Raw genomic sequence first — 23122 nt, forward strand, 5'->3', positions numbered from 1 at the left:
CCCATTTTCAAACCGCAGACATAGTTGGGGACCCCCCCATTTACATTTCTTTATTCCTAAATCTGATTTCGTTTTCTTTATCTTTTTCTTTTTTTCAAATAAAATTAAAACCTATTAAAAGAATTTGGTTGCAATTACTTGTATTAAATTTCTTCACAGTTCATCACCCTCATCCACAAGGGAAAGAAAAATTACATGCCAGCAGGGGTGGACAATTAGAGATCGATTTACTGCTACATGAATTTGATCAAACATTTATTTTTCAATGTATTAATGCAGTGTAAAAAATTTTAAAATTAACCAAATCGAATACAATGTTGTAAATGAGTTAGATTTTAATTACACTGTGACGCCGAAAGAAACTCCGGCTATATATTTGGGATTGTATAGCCGAACCAAATCGAATTGTACTCGGCCAGCTCATTTCTAGTTAATTACAACCGCAAAAAAGCTAACGACAAGACACATGCCCCATCAGCACTGCCATAAAAATCAATAACGCACTAATGCGCCATCGCATCAAATCCGAGAGGAAGATGAACCCCTCAATGTTATCATGACGATAAATTTGTCTTATTTAATGCAGTTGATTTTACTCTCTTGAGTGTTATGTAAGCTGAAATCAAAATAATTTTTTGAGCGAGCGGGGCTCCGGTGGTACTTTATATCCTTCATATGATGGATCTATTTTCAATTCCTATTATCTCAATTTTGTATGTTCTTATCTTTTTCTTTTTCTTTTTGAAAAGGGGGTTCTTATCTTTTTTAATTAGTTAGGTTCTTATCTTTTTTAATTAGTTAGACTACAAGTTATGATTTTTTCACTCGTTCGAAGTTTTATTTCATTGAATGTTTTTCTATTCAAAATTTATTGAGGCCACATAACTTGATAGATATACAACAAACTAATATATATCGTTTTTTGAAGAGAGTATTCAGTGCACCGACGTGCAATTATATCAACAAAAATGGACAATTTGATAACATTAAGTACATTTTTTTATTATTACGATCACTTTACAACACTATCATTTTTTAAGAACGGTTTAGCAACTACTATGATGACTTTGTTTCCTCACTCAAACGTTTAGCAACTACTATGATGACTTTGTTGCCTCACTCAAACCCACTACCATCTAATGTTTCGCTTTCCTCTCTCCTATGAAAACCGGAAATCCGTACCTAAGAAAAACTAAGGACGTCCTTAGTGTAGCCGGACTATATATATATATATATATATATATATATATATATATATAATCTTGTTTTGGATTCCTCTTCTTCTGGATAGAGATGATTTTTGTTACATTTGAAGACGATAATTATTGGTTTATGCAAAATGAACCAGTTTCCTCTGTCCCAGATGGTTGAAACTTGGAAGGAGTGATTTTTAACTTTTTATTTGTCATTTATTTTAGATTGTGAAGGCCCTCCTTGACCGCTGTTCAGTTGTTACAAAGAGTCTGGAAGAAGAAACAGCAAATAGGTAATAGAATATGCCAAAATGGATGGAATAAGTTGGGCATTGGCTAGAGATGGTAACAGAAACCCAAAAGATTCTATAAATAAACAATAATTGATAGACAAGCAACGTAACTCAAGTGATAGTAGCTCAAATTATATAAAATTTGTAGAATCAAAGTGTAATAATGGTATATAAAATCTTGGGATAGGGACTTTGAGTGGGGAAGACGGGAGTCATGCTTTGGCGTCTTTGAGCTCTACACGTTGATGGAAACTTCTTTACAATAACACAACAGAGACGAGAAGACTTATGGCAAAGACAAGACATATATGGAAACCGGAGGAGGCGGCGGAGGGGGAGGCGGTGTTTTTTGTGGTATCATTCCTGTCACTGTTGCGATGGTTGTTGGTGGTGTGGATCATGTCCGGTGACACTTGGTATGGAGTTGAGTCAACAACTTGAGAATTAAGAGTGTATATATATAGTTATGTGTGAGACTGAATTCTCAAATCTACTTAAAAAAACAAGACTGATAGTAGACCAAATGAAATTGAGTTATTCTGTTAGATTTTAATTTATCAAAAGTAGAACACATGTTATTGTAGTAGACTATTTTAACAAAATAAGTTACTGTTTAGAAAATTTCGAGTTCATTTGTAATATTCTAGTTTTGGCTTACTAAGTTGGGTTGGATAGCGTAGAAAAAAGTGTTACTACTTACCAAAGGGCCAGGAGACTAGACTGATATCGCAATGAGTATAGTTCACTTCATCATTGCAAATACAAGAATAGGTTGAGAACTTAAGATTGCAGAAGTCTCACAGTCTCACCTCTCAATGGGGCATAGTGGCATAATGGCATGACATTATGTTCCAATTACATAAACGGAAAAATTTCACAAATGGTCACTCAACTATGACTCATTTGACACTTTGGTCACTGAAGTTTCAAATATATCACTTTGGTCACTCAACTATTACACTGTCAATCACTTAAGTCACCCAAAAAGTATTTTTTATAATTTTTTTTAATGAAAAAAATTAACAAAGTGACTTAAGTGATTGACAATGTAATAGTTGAGTAACCAAAGTGATATATTTGAAACTTCAGTGACCAAAGTGTCAAATGAGTCATAGTTGAGTGACCATTTGTGGAATTTTCCCTACATAAACTGATAAACCTTAGTAAGAATACCCACCAATCATTGATGTCAGACCAGAGTGGCATTGCTTTTGGTGAGTCCTACTCCTACAAGACAATACCTTCCAAAATATTGGACTTCTATATATGAAAAATATATTGGCTGGCTCTATAAACTCTTTATAATAATGCATGTTATTGAACTATTATAGTACTTAGAGTGACATTTCTAGAAGGATGCAGCTTGCTATTCTTGGATTTATATATGCATTATTTCTTCTCACAGACAGGCTTGTCTTCTTTCCTTTTCCCTTCTCTTTTCTTTGTACTTGTTTTCCTGCAACATATGTTAGGTGGATAGCTTAGCTTTGAAGGTATCAACTACTAGTGTACAAACTGAAGGTATCAACTACTAGTGTACAAACTGAAGGTATCAACTACTAGTGTACAAACTATATATGGATTAAAACTGGGTTTAACTCTCATTCAATGCTGAGCCAGCGGCCCTTGAAAACAAAATTCTCTTTTGTTGGCGAGAATAAGATGTTTGCATGCTATTTTGTTGCCCATTCTATTATTTTGCGCTTCTAATTTCTTTAAGGTCATTTGTCAAATTATCGTCGAATCGGACCTTGTTTATAGCTTTGTAATAGAAGATTATTTTCATTGCTGGGATGATTAAGTATATATTACACTGTGCGATACGTACATATATTCAGGCCAAAAATGAAACTTATATATATATGCTCTATATGTCGCAATAGCTCAACACAGACTGAAAACTTGTAAACTGTACCAGATCGATAATGGCTTTGATTCTTCATGGCCTCGGTCTCGGTGGGTCGCATGGACCAATCCCAAAACTGGAAGACGAATCCAGGTTGTCTTCAAAACCGCTATTAGCAGTATAACAAAGCCCTGAATTATTGTAAAGCCTAAGCTTCCTTCTCATCCTCCAAACCATTTCTCTCCCAAATGGAATTGACCCAACTAGTCCATTGTCGTTTAATCTCAACTCACCAACGCTCTTAAGCTCTCGAAAGCTATTTGGGATTGAACCATTCAAGTGGTTGCCATCAAGATGAAGCACTCGAAGGCTTGGCAAGTGACCTATCGATGAAGGTATAGGACCATGTAGATTCATGTTTGATAAGATCAGAATCATTAAACCCTTCATACCTTCAAATCCTTCACTTGGAATTTGTGTCGGTCCCATAGGGTTGCCTTTGAGGTTCAGAGTTTGAAGAGACACCAAGGTTCCAAACCACATTGGGAGAGGACCCTTGAGGCGATTGTAGCTCAAATCCATGAGCATGAGGTCTTTTAGGCCGCCGATGGAGTCGGGTATCGATCCAGTGAGCCGGTTGTGGCTCAAATCCATCTTGAGAAGAGAAAGGCAGGCTCCGATTCGGGAGGGGATTGAGCCGGCTAGAAGATTTTGGCTCATGTCAAGGATGTTCAATATAGGGAAGCTGAAATTCGGTATTGAACCGGTTAGAGCATTACTGCTCAAGTCTAACGACCTTAGACCGGTGATACAGTTTAATGAGACCGGAATTGAACCGTTGAGATTGTTTTTGTGGAGGTCGAGAACCTTTAAACGGGTGAGATTGCCCAGCTCAATAGGTATGGGACCCACGTGCCCGTTGTCTCTAAGCACTAGTGTTTGCAGAGTGGGACCCAATTGGCCGAGAAATGACGGGATTGGCTGGGGGTTGTAACTGAAACAACGGTAGAAAAAGAGGGTCCGGAGGTAATGGAGCCTAGTGATGGACGGCGAAATATGTGACCGGGTCGGGTCGCAAGTCGGGAAGGCGGTGTCGTCTGACAAGGCTCCAAAGGAGAGGGAGACGACGTGGAAAACATTGTTCTTGTCGGGCATGCACTCAATCCCGTGCCAACGGCCACGACACACGTCCGGGATGTCAGTGGCCCATTCATTGCCCGTGGCACGCATGATGTCGTAGACCGCCTCTTGCTCACGGGCATCGGTTCGAGCCCCGTCTTTGTTGATGGAGAACCCGGTCTGCGGTCCGTCTATAAGGGCGTTAGGCCCGCCTGAATCGGACATAATTACCGTGAAAGGCGTGGCCAATGCCCAAAAAAACATGAGAAAGAGCAGCAAGAGTAATGATGGTGGTGAGGAAATGAGTGACATTTTGGCCGAGAAAGACTAGACGAACTAGTAGTTGTGGGAGTGAGGGAGGGAGTGACTACTGCATGTTTGTACTGGGATTGTGAGAGATGGGACTTCTTCATTGTTGATTCTATATAAAGGTGAGCGAATTAATGGTATTCTGAGTGGGTTGGTGCGTGGAATTATGGTATCACGGGACATGGGATGGAAATAAATACATGGTACCGTTTAGCATTGATGTTCTTCACGGGAATTGAACCAAGTTTAATTCCGACTGGGGACAATCAACAATGACTAGATCCTGTTTAACTTCATGAGTTCATGGTGTCGAAATCCATCAGTTTGTAGTTTCTTACTTGGTAACCGATGTGACTGACGGTGAATACCAAAGTGAGATGTCAAAATTTCTTTTAGAAAGGGAGATGTCAAAATTTCAAGGTAACAAAATGTTGATCGACTTAAAACTTCAAAGATTTAAAGTTTTGATGTTATTCTTTCTTGTTTCTAGCTTCTGGTCCCAACTGTTGCGTTTTTGTCAATTTTAATTTATGAAGTGCAGACATTTCTAACAGTAGAGATCCATTAATCTGTTTGAATTTATAGCTTTGTGGTAGTATGAACATTATACTTGAAAGTTTTTATCAAGACAGTAATTTTTTTTTTTTTTAGGGTAACGGAACGAATCTATTGATATAAATCATACGACCACATTCGGTCAAACTTGGTGGATCAATAGATCCCCAAATTACACAATACCTGCTCAGCTAAAAGCGCCTAAACCCGAAGGGAAAACAAACTAAGTTTGCATAAAATGCTTATTGCAACTAAACCAAAAGGCTAAAGTCTAAAAAACATGCAAAAGAAAACTTTTAACTAATAGCCTACAAACCCAAAGTAGGAGCTCTGCCTTGACCATCCTTGTCGCCTAAGACCATCCTGGTGTATGACGCAAACGACCAAACAGAAATGCTATTACTCAAGGTTTGTAGACCATCTATTCCTAACTAGACCGGGGAACAACTTCCAGCTCCGAGGCCACCACTATCTGGAGACCTCCAGATCCTCCCTCAGAAGCAACTGACATTCCTGAATCGGAACCAGCACAAACAGAGATCGCCGGGGACGGCTTAGGAGTATTTCTCTTTCCACGAGGTCTTCCTCTCTTCTTGTACACCTTTGGGGCCGAGGTAACAGTCACGTCGACCAACCCCTCAGAAGAAACATCAAACCCAAGATTTTCCAGTTGAAGACCCATCGGAACTAAAGCCAAGCTATGCTTTGCTTTCTTACCATCAGGCTGAAGCTCTTCTTCCCTCTGTCGTCGCACACCAACAAGTTGGGAGTTGGCAGAGGTCCCCTCCGAAATGAGCGCCTCCGTTCCCTCCGGTAAAGCCCGGATTTGTACTGTCCTCTTTTTCAGCAGGTTAGGTATTTTGATAGCAGAAAGCAGCGCGGGATGGACAGTTGTTTGGGCATTAGCCCTAAAAACCAGTGTTGAAAGAGAAGGCCCCACCAGCTGAGACTGAATAGAACCCTCAACTGATGCCGCATCTTCCTCCGTCTCAAGGGGACATCTCTCCCCACCATGATTAAGCATTGAACACTGTCTGCACCGCCCGAGCAACCTTTCATACCGAAACTGTAGGGTTAAAACATCCACTGGGGAAACCCTAACCCGACGAGTCAAGCGAACCGGATCATTGATAGGAAGAACGAGTCTCACTCGTGCAGGGCCTTGACGCAAGGAAGTCCTATCCACCAGAAGTACCTCACCAATGGTTTCGCCAACCAATTTCACGGTTGGTTCAGTTAAAATGCCGGGAGGCAAACCTTGCACTTCCACCCAGATCCACACAAAGTCTAATTTGACTGCGGATATATCCGAGAATCCATCATAGTCGTTGAACAACACCATATGGCATGCTGGAAACCCCATGGTCCGCCCTTCTTCACCCTCATAATATCACGTTCATGAGTGAACGTAAACAAGAAGCGGTCTGCATGGGGTTGCACCTCCACTGTCCCCGTTAGCCTCCACATGGATCTGATAGCACTGCGGAAAGAATCCAGAGCCACCGCCCGACTACTATTTAGCCGCCCAACTAGGTAAAAGTTCCTAGCCAAAAATTCTTTTTCAGGAATCCTAAGATTGCCTAGATCTACAGGCTCTTCGCTGTCCTTAAGTGACAACCTTGTCGCAAGTTTAGCAGTCATGGAAGCAATAGCAGCGGCCATGAGATGAGAGAGATCGCCGCACAATTCAGTCACAAAACCTTAACCCTAGCAGAGCGTAAGGAGAGAGAGAGCGAGAGAATCGCGGTATTCTTTTCTTTCTTTTCTTATCAAGACAGTTATTTAGTTATGTTATATCTCGTGAATGTGCGGATTTTGGTTTTTTTTTTTTTTTTTTTTTTTTTTTTTTTTTTTTCAAGTTTTGGTTTTAGTTAACAGTGATAGCTATTTTTATAGCTAAAATTAAAGAGTGTTTAAGGAAAACTGAATTGGGAGAGAATTGAGTCGTGCTTTCATTGATAATAGGGGCATCTTTATATAGAGGATTACAAGACATAGAATCAGAGTTGTACAAGGAAAGATAATCATACAATTAATCGGATATCTATGAATATCTCTAATTCAAAACCCCTATTACAACTAGGTCAAGTAACCTAGAGTTTGGGTCAGACACATATTCTGGATTTAATTACTTGAACACTCCCCCTTGTGTCGCCCAAACGTGGTGCTCCTCTCGTTGCCTCATTAAAAACCTTGCCGAGTAACAAAAACCCAGTGGAACAAAAATAACCTCTGTCGAAGGGGAAAAATAACCTGATGTCTGCATCTCCCCCTGATGACTACGGTCATAGGAGTTCGGATAACTTCCGCAAACGATGCTACAAACATGTTTCTCGAAAGTGGAATTTAGGCAATGGCTTAGTGAGCAAGTCTGCCACACTGTCCTCATATCGAACCTAGTTCACTTTGATCTTGAGGAGAGTCTGTTGTTGCTGATTATCCTTGGTGTTGTCGAAGGAGAAAAATAACCTGATGTCTGCATCTCCCCCTGATGACTACGGTCATAGGACTTCGGATAACTTCCGCAAACGATGCTACCAACATGTTTCTCGAAGGTGGAATTTAGGCAATGACTTAGTGTGCAAATCTGCCACACTGTCCTCATATCGAACCTAGTTCACTTTGATCTTGAGGAGAGTCTGTTGTTGCTGATTATCCTTCGTGTTGTCGCTTTTGATGTAGCATTGCTTCATTTGTTCAAAACAAGCAGCATTATCCTAAATGCTTGTAGGCTCATCTGTGGTAGACTTCAAACCACAATTGTTCAAACATGCGTAATTATGGATCCAATCCATATACATTCATGAACCACTTCGTGAAGAGCAATAATCTCTGCATTGTCCGAAGATATAGCGACTAGGGTCTGTTCTGTAGACCTTCAAGATATCGCTGTCTTATCCATGGTGAACACTTAACCAGTTTGGGAATGACCTTTGTGTAGGTCAGAGAGATACCTAACATCAGCAAAACCTTCCAAAACACATGTCGTTTTGGGATGGGGATAGAGGACGCAAGCTAGTGTTGGTGGCATTCCTGGTGTGTGATGGGTCCGAATCCATCATCTCTCTGTAGGGATAGAACAAGCCCATATCAATTGTACATCTCAAGTACTGAAAGATATCTTTTACACCAATTCAATGGTGTCGCATTGGTGCAGAGCTATAACTACCTAACAAGTTCACAACATATGAGATGTCCGGTCGTGTGCATTGAGCTAAGTACAATAATGCGCCTATTGTACTTAAGTAGGGCACTTTTGCCTCTAGCACATTGTCATCATCATCCTTCGGACGAAAAGGATCCTTTTCAGGATCAAGACTATGGACGATCATGGGGGTGCTTGAAGGCTTGACCTTGTCAAAATGCCTAAGCATCTATCAACACGATTCTCAAGTTCCAAACCGAGACATAATCGTGTTCTCCCAAAATCCTTCATCTCAAACTCGGATTTCAAGTGTTCAGTGGTTTCCCTTAACACTTTAAGGGCTTCCAATGAAAATCATGTCCAACATGAACCGCGATAGAATCCGAAACTTTTTATGGAAACGCGCGGGCATATCCCTTCCCAATCAAGTAGTCACTTTAGTGAGTGTTTCAACTTTATTGTAAACGCGCTTTGTGGTCTAGAGCCACTTGACTTGGGTAAATGAAGTTCACCATGAACCTTCATGTACATTCCGTATCTAGATCCTCATAGAGATACGTAGTGACTACATTTATAAGCTGCATGTTCAGTTATTCGGAAACTACCAAACTGACAGGGTAGTGGAGTGCAATGACATCCATTACGAGAGAATATGTCTCATCGTAGTCGATTCCAGGGCGTTTAGTGAGAAACCTTGCGCCATAAGGCGAGATTGCTATCTCTTTTTCTCATCATGCTTTCTAACGAAGACCCATTAGTCAATAGGTTTTATGTCAGGAGGTGTTGGCATCACTGGCTCAAAAACCTTCCTCTTCGTTAGAGAATCCAACTTAACTTGGATCGCATCTTTCCATTTAAGCCAAATCTCTCTACGTTGGCATTCATTCATCAATGGAGCGTGGTTCGATATCATCAGACTCAACAAACTCATGCGCAACGAAATGCGCGACTACATCATCAATTATGATGGAGTTTCTATCCCACGTCACATGTACACTAGTGTAATTTTCAAAGAGCTCTATATTCTCAGGAATAGGTTCTGACGTTGAGGCATCCCCCAACGATAACCATAATCCAGAAGATTCTCATGAGACTGATTTTGAGTCTTGATGGTCAAAGGATTGGAATGTGCCAAAGTATCATTCGAACCCACGGGCCTCCCACGCATCCTAGCTGGGGCCATGGCCTGTAACGGCAGAGTGCCACTCTCTATGGCGTTGGCGCCATGGCTACCTCTGTGTAGGGTGGTGCTACGTCCTCTCGTAGGGACGTCCATCCTTGCAGGCATGTTTGCAGCATATTTGTGTGATCTCGTCACTTTAACAGGGATCGAGATGAGACATAATGGGGACAGACTACGACAATTCTTGTTGAACATTCGTGTTCTTATCTTCTCCTAACGACGAGAAGATTGTCTCATCAAAGTGACAACCAGAAAATCTAGCGGTAAAAAGATCGCCTTGCAAGGGCATTAAGTGGTGGACGAGTGTTGGAGTCTATAAGGACCTATCATAGTGCGCTGTGGCGGCGCAATTGGCACATAAATAGCTCACTCAAATGTGCGTAAGTACGAAATACTTGTACCCAGTCACTAGCTGTAACGCAGAGGTAGATTGAGTGGCGGTGGGTCGTAGACGAATTAGCATAACGGCATGCGATATTGCATCACCCCAAGTGGATATAAGGAGATTGGTGCGCATTACCAATGTCCTGACTACCATCGTAGTCGTTTCCTCGAGACCATTTGGGTGTGTACATGAGAATATGATGTCCAACATTAATTCCATTGCAATATCCATCAAAATTCTTTGATGCAAACTCTCTAGCATTGTCAAATCTAATTGACTGAATAGGATGATCCGGGGAGTGAGCCCGTTGTCATATGAGATGTGCTAGGAGTGTAGTATAAGCAGCATTTAAAGGTGGACAATAGCTCAACACGTGACCAGCGTGTTTGCGTGTCAACCAACACCATGAGATATTTAAACGTCCGCAAGTTGGTTGAATCAGTCCATAGAATCCCCATGAATTCTATGTTGGAACAGAATGAGTATTTTCATATCCTTTGCATAGGACGGTCTCAGTCCTAATTTCCCTAAGGAACAGTCTTTGTAAACGAGCAAGAGGCTTTAGAAGCAACCAATGAGGATTTTGGTTGGGCTTGAGCGTCTGGAACTCTATTTGAAGCAAAGTTGGTGATTGCAGCATCACCTTGGGCGCCATCACCATCATGGACGCTATCTATGGTGTCATGGATAGGGACTGTGCCAGCCTAGGCTGGTGGTGGATGGTGGCGGGGCCAGAGGCAGCGACGGCGGTCACACTTAGTCTAGGAATCAACTTTGGATTCATGCTTCGTTTCGCTCGAAAGAATGGATATCCGTATGAAGTCTTTAGTAGACGGATCATCATATCATGACTAGGATGACCTATCCTGTAGTGACAAAGCCAATATGTGTCTAAATCCAAGAGATCTTCTCTCATGACTTAATTGGATTTAATAGCTCGAATAGTGACATAGAGTCCACTAAAGAGACACATAAACTTCTCTAAGATGCGTTGTTCGCAATCATTAGAGGTATTGCAAAAGAACTTATTTCCGTTCTCTACATGCATTTTCGCATGGAATCCGTTGGCTATTCATATGTGCGATTTGCTCTAGGGGCGTAGAGAGTTTCTGTGACAGTAATCAAGGTGCCATTTGGCAAGGGGAACTTGGGCTATTTCATGTCCTTGAATTAATACTGATGGCCCAGCCATCGTAGTCACAAAGTAATATGCTCATAATCAAAATGGAGTCATAATGAAAAGAACTCGAAATTTTATTCATAAGCCAACAGAGTACATCATTGTCTCTTAACCGGCCATTAGGAGAATATAATCCAAATGCTAGCTAATGCAAAACAAAGGTAGTCGTTTAACTTCTTTCGGTAACTCCAAAATAAATATAACCAGGTGAGTAGAGAGATGTCGGTGGAGCAAAGCTCACTTAAGTACCACTTATCTCAAAACCTTCATAGACATCATACTCATTTTGGATGAGCCTATGTGAAGAAAAACTAAACCAATGGCATTTACTGCAAAGTATATGGCAATTGCTTATTACATCTCTTGGAAAAATAAAGACTTAAACAGAATTGGCAATCTATTGATCCCAGCCAGATTTGTAGTCTTTAACCCTTCACTCTAGATCATCTTCTTGATCTTCTTGTTCCACATAGTAAGCTTCTCTTGCTTCACAATATGCTTTGTAGGCGGTGACAATTTCTTCACGAGCTCTACAAATGTGTGCCCAATGATCGGATACTCCACATCGAGAACATATATCTCTTCACTCAGACTCCATTGATTGAGGCGCTTTGAAAGCGTCATTTAGATGGCTCTTAGTGTTGGTGGCGCCACCAACATGGCCAGAGGCGTTGCCTCCCTCTCTCTTTCCACGTTGACCTCTTCGGTTCCGTGTTCGCCTATTTTGGCAGTTACCTTCCCAAGTAGAGCGATTATGTGGACTAGAACGTCCAGAAGTATCCCTAAGATTAGGGTTTCGCTCTTGGTACCCTCTCTCAGGGGCACGACTATAATTGGATTCCGGAATAAGCTTTGTTTCTACGGATCTCAAATTATAGTTCTTCACAAGGATGTTGTCATGCTTTTCAGTGACATTCATAGCTCCAATAAGCTCATGAAACCTTGTGATCTGTCCTGCAGTAACATCGACTCGATAGTTCTTAGCAACCATCAATGCAGAGACAGGGAAGGAGAGAGAGTCTTCTCAATCAACATCCATCTGTGATCTCTTTACCACGAAATTCCATTAAGGATTTAATGCGAAGTGCTTCTGAGTTGTAGTCAAGAACTGACTTGAAATCACAGAAGCGGAGGCTATGCCATCTCACTTCTAGGTCAGGAAGCAAGGAGTTACAGACGTTGCCAAATCTTTCTTCGAGTGAGACCCACAGCCTTCTGGGGTCTTCTTCTTCATTCATACACTCGTATTGGAGCGAATCATCCATATGACGAGTCATTAGGATGATGGCTTTCACCTTATTTGCCTCTAAGGCTGCTCTATTTGCTTCCAAAGCTTGAGCATGCTCAACAGTTAGCACGTCCTGGCTAGGCTCGAGAAACATATCCAGGATTCCATCGGCCTTGAGATGCTGGCGGACATCACGAACCCACCTGTGATATCCAGAGCCAGTTGTTCCCAATGGAGCAAAGTCTAATTTGTTCTGGTTACTCATTCTGAAAGAGAACAAGAAATTAGGGTTAGTTTCGGAGCGTAAAAGGCAACCACGAAAACATATAAAATTCCTGAGCGTAATCGCTTCCAAGAAATTAGGAATTTCTGAGCGTAATCGCTTCCAAGAAAGTCAATTCCAAGAGGTATTGGATTAGATCGAAACAATGACGTAAGTGGTCGATCATAAATTCTCTACAAACTCTAAGTTTGGAGATCTCAACAAGCTCCAAGCTTGGAGTGAGCACGAACCCCCACAGTTTGGCTTAATTAGGTCTCCTATATGATGAAGAAAGGGGGGGTCGAAGAAGGGAGTTTGCAAGTCCCCGATAAAAAGAAGAGAAAAGAATAAAAACTTCAAAAACGGGAACTTTTAGTAAACCATACCTCTTAGGATTGCTGAGCGTATTCGATCCTCGTTGTAGGATTGCAGACGAGCTTCAGTCCTAGGCGAATCAAACCTGGAAGATTGCAGACTAACTTCAGTCCTAGTGTGGGTGAACTGATTTGTAGGATTGCAGCGTGGTTTCAATCCTTGTTATAGGATTGAAGACTGCTATCAATCCCAGTTGCTGAAACTAGCAAACGAGAGGCATGCGGGGCTGCTGCTAGCAGGTTGCGCGCTGGGCAGGCGCTGTGGGCATGCATGGCAGGCGCGGTGTGCTGCTGGCGTGCGTGCTGGCTTGCGACGTTGGGCTGTAGAGATGTGCTATTGATCCTAAGTTAGGATTGCAAATCCTGGTCAAGGCAGTTGACGAAGTCGGTGCTAGGTGGATGCAGTGCTGCAAAGGCAAGCGACTAAACTTGTGCGTAGACTAGTAGCGGCAGAGGCTTGCAATGGGAACAGGCGCACGGGCGCACAAGAGAGGTGCACGGCGAATGGCAGCAAACAAGAAAAAGGATTTTGGGTTTTTGGCTTCTTCAAACTAGGGTTAGGGCTCGTGCTGATAACGTGTTTAAGGAAAACCAAAATTGGGAGAGAATTGAGTCGTACTTTCATTGATAATAGGGGCCTCTTTATATAGAGGATTACAAGACATAGAGTCAGAGTTGTACAAGGAAAGATAATCGTACAATTAATAAGATATCTATGAATATCTCTGAGAATATCTCTAATTCAAAACCCTATTACAACTAGGTCAAGTAACCTAGAGTTTGGGCCAGACACATATTCTGGATTTACTTGAACAACTCATAAATTATTGATTGTTTTGATTAATATTGTTATGGGTAAATTCAGTACGTGGAAAAGCATAAGTTGACTCATCATGCTAATATAGGAAAGTAAGCTGATGTGGATGCCTAGTCACTGGACCGCAATTAGCAAAAAGTTTCGTCAGGATTACATTCAAAATAGGTTATAGTTTTTTGGACTTTAAACTAATTTTCTCAAAATTAAAATATAATTAGCTAGTTTTTGAGTTATGCTCCAATAAGGTAAGCTAAATATCAAGTTAAATTAATTTGAATGTTGGAAAATTTGAGTTTTAGTTAAATTCTCTATCATTTGTTGGAGTATAATTTTATCCTAAAATTAGTTAAATTTAGCCAACTCTGTCAAAATTGCTTAGCCAACTCTGTCAAAATTGCTTATAATTGCATGTTCCTTAACCAACAAGCTAACAATACAAGGTGAAAACATATTTGGAAATTTGATATTCCTCCTAAGCTAAAAATTTTTGTTTGCCTTTTTGTTCAAATTAGATTGCTTACAAATGTGAACAGGGCTAGATAAAATTTAACTACTGATTCTAGTTGTCAACATTGCCTTGGAATTCCAGAATCCATGATTCACCTTTTCAGAGATTGTGTGAAAGCTCAAGAAATTGGGAGAACTATTGGGGTTCCTAATACAATGAAGAGAACTTTTAGAGCAACTCCAACAGATTCCCCATATTTTGATTTTTCTCTACTTTAGGGAAAAATAAGTCACTTTTGCTCCAACAGATTCCCTATAACTATCCCTATTTTAGGAAAAGTGAGGAAAGAGAAAACCAAATTCCCTATATTTACAGCAAACTCTAAAATTTTAAGGAAGAATATGGAGATTTTAGAGATTATTGTAAAATAGGGAATCTGTTGGAGTTGGAGAAGAAAAAGAGGCTAAAGCTTTAAATTTTGGTTTCCTATAATACATAAATTATAGGGAAGCTGTTGGAGTTGCTCTTACTCTCGATTGGAATGGTTGGTTGATCGCAATCTCTCAAAGATTGGGGTGGAGGTAGGGGGCTCTGATGCTAAAGTCAGAACCTTTTTTATAATGAGTAAGAGTCAAAGTGATTGAATGACTTACCATAACCACTTTCTAGGCTATTTAAAGTGTCCCAAATTTATCCATTGGGTGGTTACAGCTTAAGACGCAATTCTTGCTGGACGTCTCTCCACCTAAACTTGCGCCTCAACGATCTGGTTAGCACCCAATGGCATCGAGCCACGTGTCCATCAAATATGGAGATGAATGGAATTCTAGCTATTACTATATGGATAACAGGATAAGGATACAAACCGAGTGCTTGGGCTAAATAAGGAAAGCTAAATAAATATTAAAGCCTCTAATAAACTCGACCTAAGTTGGTCGAATAGAATAACGCTTCTAACCACGAGAGGAACACTATTCTCCCAGATCTCTCCATTAGGTTTTGAATGCCCAATATCCGCCAACACATTATCCGTAAAATTTGCTTCTCGATCTGAATGCATAAGAGATAGTGAAATCATCAAATCCTCGGGATATCGAACGAATGTCTTGAATGTTTTGGTCTTCCTTAACACTGATAATTTTCTTTACGTGATAGTTTTACTCAAATCAGGTTAGAATTCATCTTATTGGCCATAAACTGCTCTCTTGGTTAGATAAATATCAAGATACATATGTCAAGCAAGGACTAAAATATCGAATATCGAGAAAATATTGATAGTCGAAAAAATAGAAATTTCGATGGAAATATCGAGGAAATTTCGATCGAAGTAAATTTTCGAAAAAAATGATGGAAATTTAGAAAGTAACATGAAAATCATTAATGAATTTTCATGAAATGTTTACATGATCAGTTACCTATAATATTTCAAAAAAAGTGTTTGATGAACTTAATTGTATAATGATTGTAGTAATTTGGAGTATAATAAGATACACTAACATGACAAAGATATGAAATTCTACATGAGAATTCTCAAAAATGATTTAAATAGGAGATTAGGAGAGTTAATTATTAATTATAATAATATTTTACAATTAAATACATATGTTAAAAAAAAATTCAGTCTTCAAATAAATAGAAAAAGCAGTAGAAAATGGTCAATTGAAATACATAAATTTATTTTATTTTTTTTTTATTTTTAATAGAGCCAAATGTTTACTAGTTAGCAAATTAAATAATTAGAAGATTTATAAGCATGGAAGGAAAAGACACAAAGAGCAATACATGACCCTATAAATTTTTTAAGTTTTCCTCTTTAGATGTTATTAGTTTAGTCGGATTGGATAAGGATAACTGGATAAGGGTTAGTTTTCAAGAGCCACATATCACGAGAGGTGGCGATAATCTCGGAATTTCGCGTAAATTTTGAATATTTTCGGAAATATCGCGAAAATTTTGAATATTTCCGAAAATATCGCGAAATTTTGAAAATTTCTCCCGATATTTTCTTGGTAAGTCATAGATATATCGAGACCCTAAAAAAACGGAAATATCGCGAAAATTTCGAGGATATTATCGATTTTTCAGTCCTTGATGTCAAGTGTAATAGCTGGCTAGACTTAAAAATGACAGTCATTAAATTAAAACCAAATTAACCAAAAAGAAACCACGACTGGAGAAGTCATCAATTTATATTGATCATAAAAGATACCAGTACATCATACATAGATGCATAATACAAAGAATCAAAGCACTAGTTTCTATGATCACAAATCATATGTGGCTGTGGGCGCACTATGTCAAAAAAGCCTTCAGACGACAGATCATATCTGTCGTCTGATGAAGTAAAAATATGTTGTCTAGGTGGCTGCCGTCTCTAAGCTACTCAGACGACAGATATTCCCCGTCGTTGATTATGCACTCAGACAACAGATTCAGTTTAAGGTATTGTCGTCTGAAGTACCCAATATTGAAGAATCAGGGACCATCTGTCGTCTGAAACGTATTACTACTACATATTAATGTTGTTGGGAATTCACTTCATTGACGGTTTTAACAAAACATCTGTCGATGTAGTTAATCTAACACGACAGAGTTTTACTTGTTTCTATCGTCTGATTGAATCAATATTGAAGCTTAGTTGATGTTTCTGTTGTCTGATTCAAAACACAATGACAGTTATATGTCGACTGATTCTGTACGCAACAACATTTATGTTGTGAGTTATGTTGTTTGAGATTTGTTTCGACTACAGATAATTGTGTTTGTTGTGGTTAGATTTGATTTCCAGCTACAGTTTTAGTTCTTTTATGTTGTTTGAATCTCACTTGGAGTATAGTTTGGACTCCAATTTCTGTTGTCTGAAATAGTATTCAGTCTCTGTCACGCCCCTGATTTTTAGCACAAATAAAAATCGATATATAATCTCATAATTATACATGCGTGATCGTTCAGTCATCAATATCAATTACCTGGAATCTTTTTCCCTTTAAAACTAAATACATATTGATGCCCTGAACCCACTATGTCAATATTGACCCGCTCCGTAGAGTTATATATTACATAATCTTACGAATTAAATTGTCAACAACAAAATAAAACGTAAATGCTCCTCAGAGCTAACTACACAACGGAAGCCTTAATAACGGTAAAGTCTCAAGAATGGCTTCCTACCGTTAAGCTGCTAGCACGCTACCTCAGATTCAGAAACGATTTCCCTGACCTGCAGGATTAACCCCTACACCATTTGAATGGTGCACCGGGTTGCCACATAACAAACCCGGTAAGCTTTTGCAAGCTCGTATGAGTAACTCAAAACCACCACAAAAGAACTCACCCAAAACTAAGGAAAACAACTCACTCCTTGATTCCTTACACCAATTAAAGAAAGCAACTCACGCCTTGTTTTCTTTCAATCTATTCAAATCACGAAATAAGGAAAGCAACTCACACCTTGATTGCCTACTCAAATCACGAAATAAGGAAAGCAACTCACACCTTGATTTCCTATTCAAATCATGAAATAAGGAAAGCAACTCACACCTTGATTTCCTACTCAAATCACGAAATAAGGAAAACAACTCACACCTTGATTTCCTATTCAAATCACGAAAGAAGGAAAGCAACTCACACCTTGATTTCCTATTTAAATCACGAAATAAGGAAAGCAACTCACACCTTGATTTCCTATAAATCGTAACATAGAAAGCAACTCACTCCTTGATTTCTATCAAATAGTTAATAAGGAAAACAACTCACACCTTGTCCCCTTAAAAATCGTTAATAAGGAAGCAACTCACACCTTGTTCCCTAAAAACACAAATTCATGAGTTAGATATAACCTCGCACCGTTACCCCATGAATTACATTGACAGACAGACTAGAGCTCTAACTGATCGTAACCACTCGCCCGGCCAAAGGTGTGGTTCCCGATAACATGCCTTTGTCACCATCTGTGACATCTGAACAGACCTATCTGGTCTTCAGACCCCGATCTCCACAAATCAAAACATTTTAAAGAAGTCGCGCTGGACTTAAAATGTTACACCGATTACGATCACCATCTGTGACCTAATCCCAGTCACCATTTGTGACTCAATCTCGATCACCATCTGTGACAAAGATTAAAACATTAAGCGAGTCGCACTGGACCCAAAATGTTACACCGATTACGATCACCATCTGTGACCTAATCTCGATCACCATCTGTGACTCAATCTCGATCACCATCTGTGACAAAGATTAAAACATTAAGCGAGTCGCACTTAACCCAAAATGTTACACGAATCTAAAATAAAAGATTCCCCGTAATTGATCCATATCAATTACTCCCGGTGCAAGACGCACACTTAAATAAACCACCCGCGAACTAAAATGTTCCACAATACACAACACTTTTCAAAACAATAGAAATCAACCCTTTCACAAAATATTGTTTCACGAAAAGTCACACCCAAAATAATAAAATGAACGCACCCACAATTATTGTTTTATCACACAAATCCACCTACACACATATATTTCACGTAAATATATACACGTAGACATTCACTCAGGAATGCTACTAATACCAACTATAGTTTGCAATTAACTAAATAACTATCAAAACGATAAGGTAAACTCGTTCGTAAATGAACATTGTTAGATTACTCACCTCAAAATTCCCGCTGCGTCATCAATATAGAACAAAGCAGCCAAACCACAAATAACCGTCCAAGAATACTTCGTCAAGTACCTAATCACATACGGTCTCAACTTAGTAACGATTCACAAATGATTTAAGTCCAAAACCCCTGTTTTGAACTAAAATCCCCAAAGTGACGCCAATCGAGGCGAAACCACATCCGAGATCACCCAATGTCTCCGGAATACTTCTACGATCGATATGTCAAAATCACAAGTCGATCGGACGGTCAAATCCTCATGGATCAAATAAATCAAACGGTCCGAAACCGTAAAAATCATAACAAATCCATACGAACTCCAAAAATTGCGTATTATATATCGAAACGATCGTATCAACGAGTAGAAGATATATAATACCAGAAAAAGTCCTTTACATGGCTGGAACGCCGCCAGAACACCACCACAGGCGGTGGCGCACCACCGCTGGCCAAAATTCACTATTTCATAAAACTCCCAACATCAAAGATCTTCATCTCAGCATGCTTATCAATTTTCATAACTAGCACGAAGTCAAAAACTAAGCGTAAAGGGTCGAAAAGTACCTCGCAAGCCGTGAATTACTGTTCAATCTGAGTTGAACCAAGTTTCATGTGAATCGATCCAAACAACCACCACAGGTCGATCCAGGAGGCTGCTGCGAGCTCCCCAAGCCTGGTTTGAAGCTTCGCTGACGTCGGAGATCGGAGAACCGATCGGGTCCGAATACACAAATTTTCGCTGCCTTCTAGCGCCGCCACCGTCGAGAATCGCCGCTAGAGGATGCCAGAGGGACGACCGGAGTAAGGAGTCGAGTCGATCTGGAGAGTTTACAGGTAGAGGTCGTCGGAAAAAGAATTGCCGGCCGGGTCAGGTCTGACGCAAAGAAGAGAGAGAACAAAGAGTTTGATTTCCAGAAAAAGAAACTCAAATGGAAATAGTAAATTTCCCGAAAGGGAAACTTCTATTTATAGTGGTTTCCAAAAATATCCAAAACTTCCACATACAAACTCCGATTTTCACGTTCCGCATGTCCACGAACTCGTATCGACTCGCTCTACGACTTTCGTGAAGGAAGTTTTCGGAGAAACCCAATGTATAAAAAGTCAACTTTTGCAACCCCCCTAAAACCATATTCTTCGACTATTAATTCGTCCGAAACACTTCCACTCCGTCCACGAGCCACGAAATCGTCCAATAATCACAAAATTAATTCCGGAAAATAAATACGAATTTTCGGGGCATCACAGTCTCACTTTTCTGTCGTTTGTTTGGACTTTCAACCATTGTTTTAGCTAAGTTCTGTTGTGTGAGTGTCAATAGGAATACAGTAGCGCCATCTAATTCTGTTGTTTGAGAGTGATTACAAGTCTACTTTTCTGTTGTTTGAAGTAGTTAAAAACTAGAGATTAACCACCTAATTCTGTTGTCTGGGTGTTATTTGACCTCCACTTTTCTATTGTTTGAACTTTGAAGTAGTTAGAAACAAGAGATTGTTTTTTGTTGTTTCTATTTTCTTGGTACAACATATTGTGAAACCTGCATATGTTGCATGCCTTTCAACCATTTCAACATCATTCATTTAACAATCATCAAATCCATAAAACTGGACTAAAATCAGCCATCAAAATGAAGCCAAATATTTTATTGCATCAATATCATCCAAAATACAATCCATCACTTCCATAATTCTAAACCTAACATTGACATTATGATCAAGAGAACCAAAAAACACCATGTTATCTCAATCATATACCAAGGACACTAAGAGAAAAACCTGCAAGGTAGAGAGTAGTCATTTCACCATAACCACATTGCTCTTTCTTAACTAAAGAGTTCTATAATAAAAGTCTTACAGTTCTAACCAAAGTTTGAGCCTAGTCTGCATTACTTCAAAGCACAATGACTCTCTCAACAGAAAGATATGCATAGTAGAAAACCCATAGCAAGCTGCTCAAGAATGGCACCTCGTTGTTGCAAAGTTATTGTCCACCAAGCTGCTCTAGAATGACACAACATATAATCCCCACCTAAAATTACAACCATTTAAGTAAAATTAAACATATATATAAACAAATTAAACCAAGAAGCTTAACTCTTCTAATCAGATAAAATCACAATTAAAACAATGCATAATACTCCAAACTTTAGTTGCCGAAAACAGGACATTACCTCAGCAAGAACTTCATTTATCAAATGCTCAGCTTTTGTGATTTGTTTTGGAGTTCCCATGATCTCCACCTCCCTAGTTGGACAATTAAGGTCCGCATCTGCATCTCTGACCACTGCCACTGATCAATAGATTCAATTGTGGATATATCACCAGCCATAGAAATTTAAAATGGAAACTCACACATTCCAGCATTCAAGCTCAAAGCTTTCAATAGGGAAAGATCAATTCTGACATTACAAATATCAATACAAGTTTACAAATGAACAAGAGATTGACGGTTAGAACCTATCAAAGTCAAAATTACGTTTCTGAGTGTTGACCTGAAAAAAAAAAAAGAAAAAGAAAAAAAAAGAATAGATATTTACTATTCCAGGAAACTCATGTTTTCTCTATACGAAGCTTTGCTGGGTCTCTGGGTTTTCCTGACCTGCAAATAACAACACCCAGAAAGTAAAAATTTCACTAAAATTGAGAGTTATTAGAGGATTCCAAAGCCAGCACAAGCAATATTGGCACCAACAAGTAGCCTTTGTCCATTATGCTCATATGAGGTCAATGACAGGCCAGCTTTGGAGGCCGATCCTCATCTCTATGACCATAGAGTGTTGGGTCCAAAGCAAGAGCTTTTCTTTTGTCACCACCTCAGGTATTTGTTTTGTGCCAATTGTGCATACTTTGTTTCTTGCAATTAGGAGACTATGGTACTTTATTTTCTTTATTACATACTATAGTTTTTGGGAATTGATGCTTTAGTCATATCTTTGGTTGTTAGCTTACTTCTAATTCTTCAGGAAAAAGGAATGACTGCTGCCTTGTCTCAATTGAATGCATTGGTCAAGGAAAATAACATGTTTTTTTGGCGGTGGAAGGATATGTTTGAGGTTAGAAATATGTCTAACTTTTCAGTTCATCTCTTCATATCAATTGATGCTTCAATTTTGACCGACTGATGTGTTTGTGTTACTGCAGATTAGATTTTGGATTGAACTTACATACAATATATCATATGTTCTATTTCAAAAGGTTGCTGCTATTTCCGGATCATAAGAGGTATAGCATGGAAAGGGAAAATAAGACCTGTGCAGTCACAGGCTTCATCTACAGATTACTAAATCAGTAAATTGAAATGCTCATTGAACTTTGACTATTGTTGTACTATTATTACCAATTGGTAAGTGATCTCCAAAGAGACTTGATCACTACTGTTGTAAGACAAAATCATTGTATTTTAACACAATGTTAATGTTAAACCCCTTTCAAATTTATCGACTTATTTCTCAAGCAAGTTTTCAAGTGCATCTCTGATTCAAAAATTTCTTGTTTGTTGCCCAGAATTGCTTCGGTCCAAGTAAAATTGCCCAAATTATGTATTTTATTAGTATTTTTAGCATTTATGACCGTTTTAGTGATTATATCCAGTCACAGCACTTTTATATACTTAGCATTTAGTTGTAAATTTCAAGTGACTTTAATATATTTTGTGTAATGGTTCCCGTTGAACTATGGTCGGGAAATTAATCCAAATATTCTGGACTTATTTTGTGTAATAGTAAAACATAATATGCATATTGAAGGGTTTAAAATAAATATTTTATTCGGTCCAAGCAAGGGTAGAAGGATAATACATGTGAATTTTTTTTATTTGGTATGGTTACATAATTAAAAAACTGTTTTAGAGAAACTGAAATTGAGAGGAATTTTCTGTGTATTCTCATTGATAATAGAGGTCTCTTTATATAGAGGATTACAATACATAGAATCTCAATCATACAAGGAAATTAATCGTACATTGAATAGGAATCTAGATCCTTCTAATTTAACCCTATTACCACTAGGTCAAGTAACCTAAAGTTTGGGCCAAACACAGAAAAGAGATTTCCTTAAACACTCCCCCTTGTGTTGCCCAAACGCGGTGCTTCTCTCGTTGCCTCGTTAAAAACCTTGCCGAGTAAC

The 23122-nt window shown here is 39.2% G+C and overlaps 1 protein-coding gene and 1 long non-coding RNA gene across 2 annotated transcripts; one reads left to right on the forward strand and one right to left on the reverse strand.

The window, feature by feature from the left end:
- Nucleotides 1-3282: 3282 nt before the first annotated feature.
- LOC133738619 (protein TOO MANY MOUTHS) lies at nt 3283-4828 on the reverse strand. The gene has a single exon (XM_062166196.1). The coding sequence runs from the start codon at nt 4761-4763 to the stop codon at nt 3426-3428; it is 1338 nt and encodes a 445-aa protein (XP_062022180.1). The 5' UTR covers nt 4764-4828; the 3' UTR covers nt 3283-3425.
- Nucleotides 4829-21714: 16886 nt separating this feature from the next.
- On the forward strand, nt 21715-22277 carry LOC133738629 (uncharacterized). The gene is made up of 3 exons (XR_009860191.1): nt 21715-21815; nt 21961-22050; nt 22139-22277. It is a non-coding gene; the product is annotated as an uncharacterized LOC133738629 (long non-coding RNA).
- The last annotated feature ends 845 nt before the right edge of the window (nt 22278-23122 follow it).

This window comes from Rosa rugosa, chromosome 1 (genome assembly GCF_958449725.1).
Source record: "Rosa rugosa chromosome 1, drRosRugo1.1, whole genome shotgun sequence".
Classification (NCBI taxonomy): Eukaryota; Viridiplantae; Streptophyta; class Magnoliopsida; order Rosales; family Rosaceae; genus Rosa; species Rosa rugosa.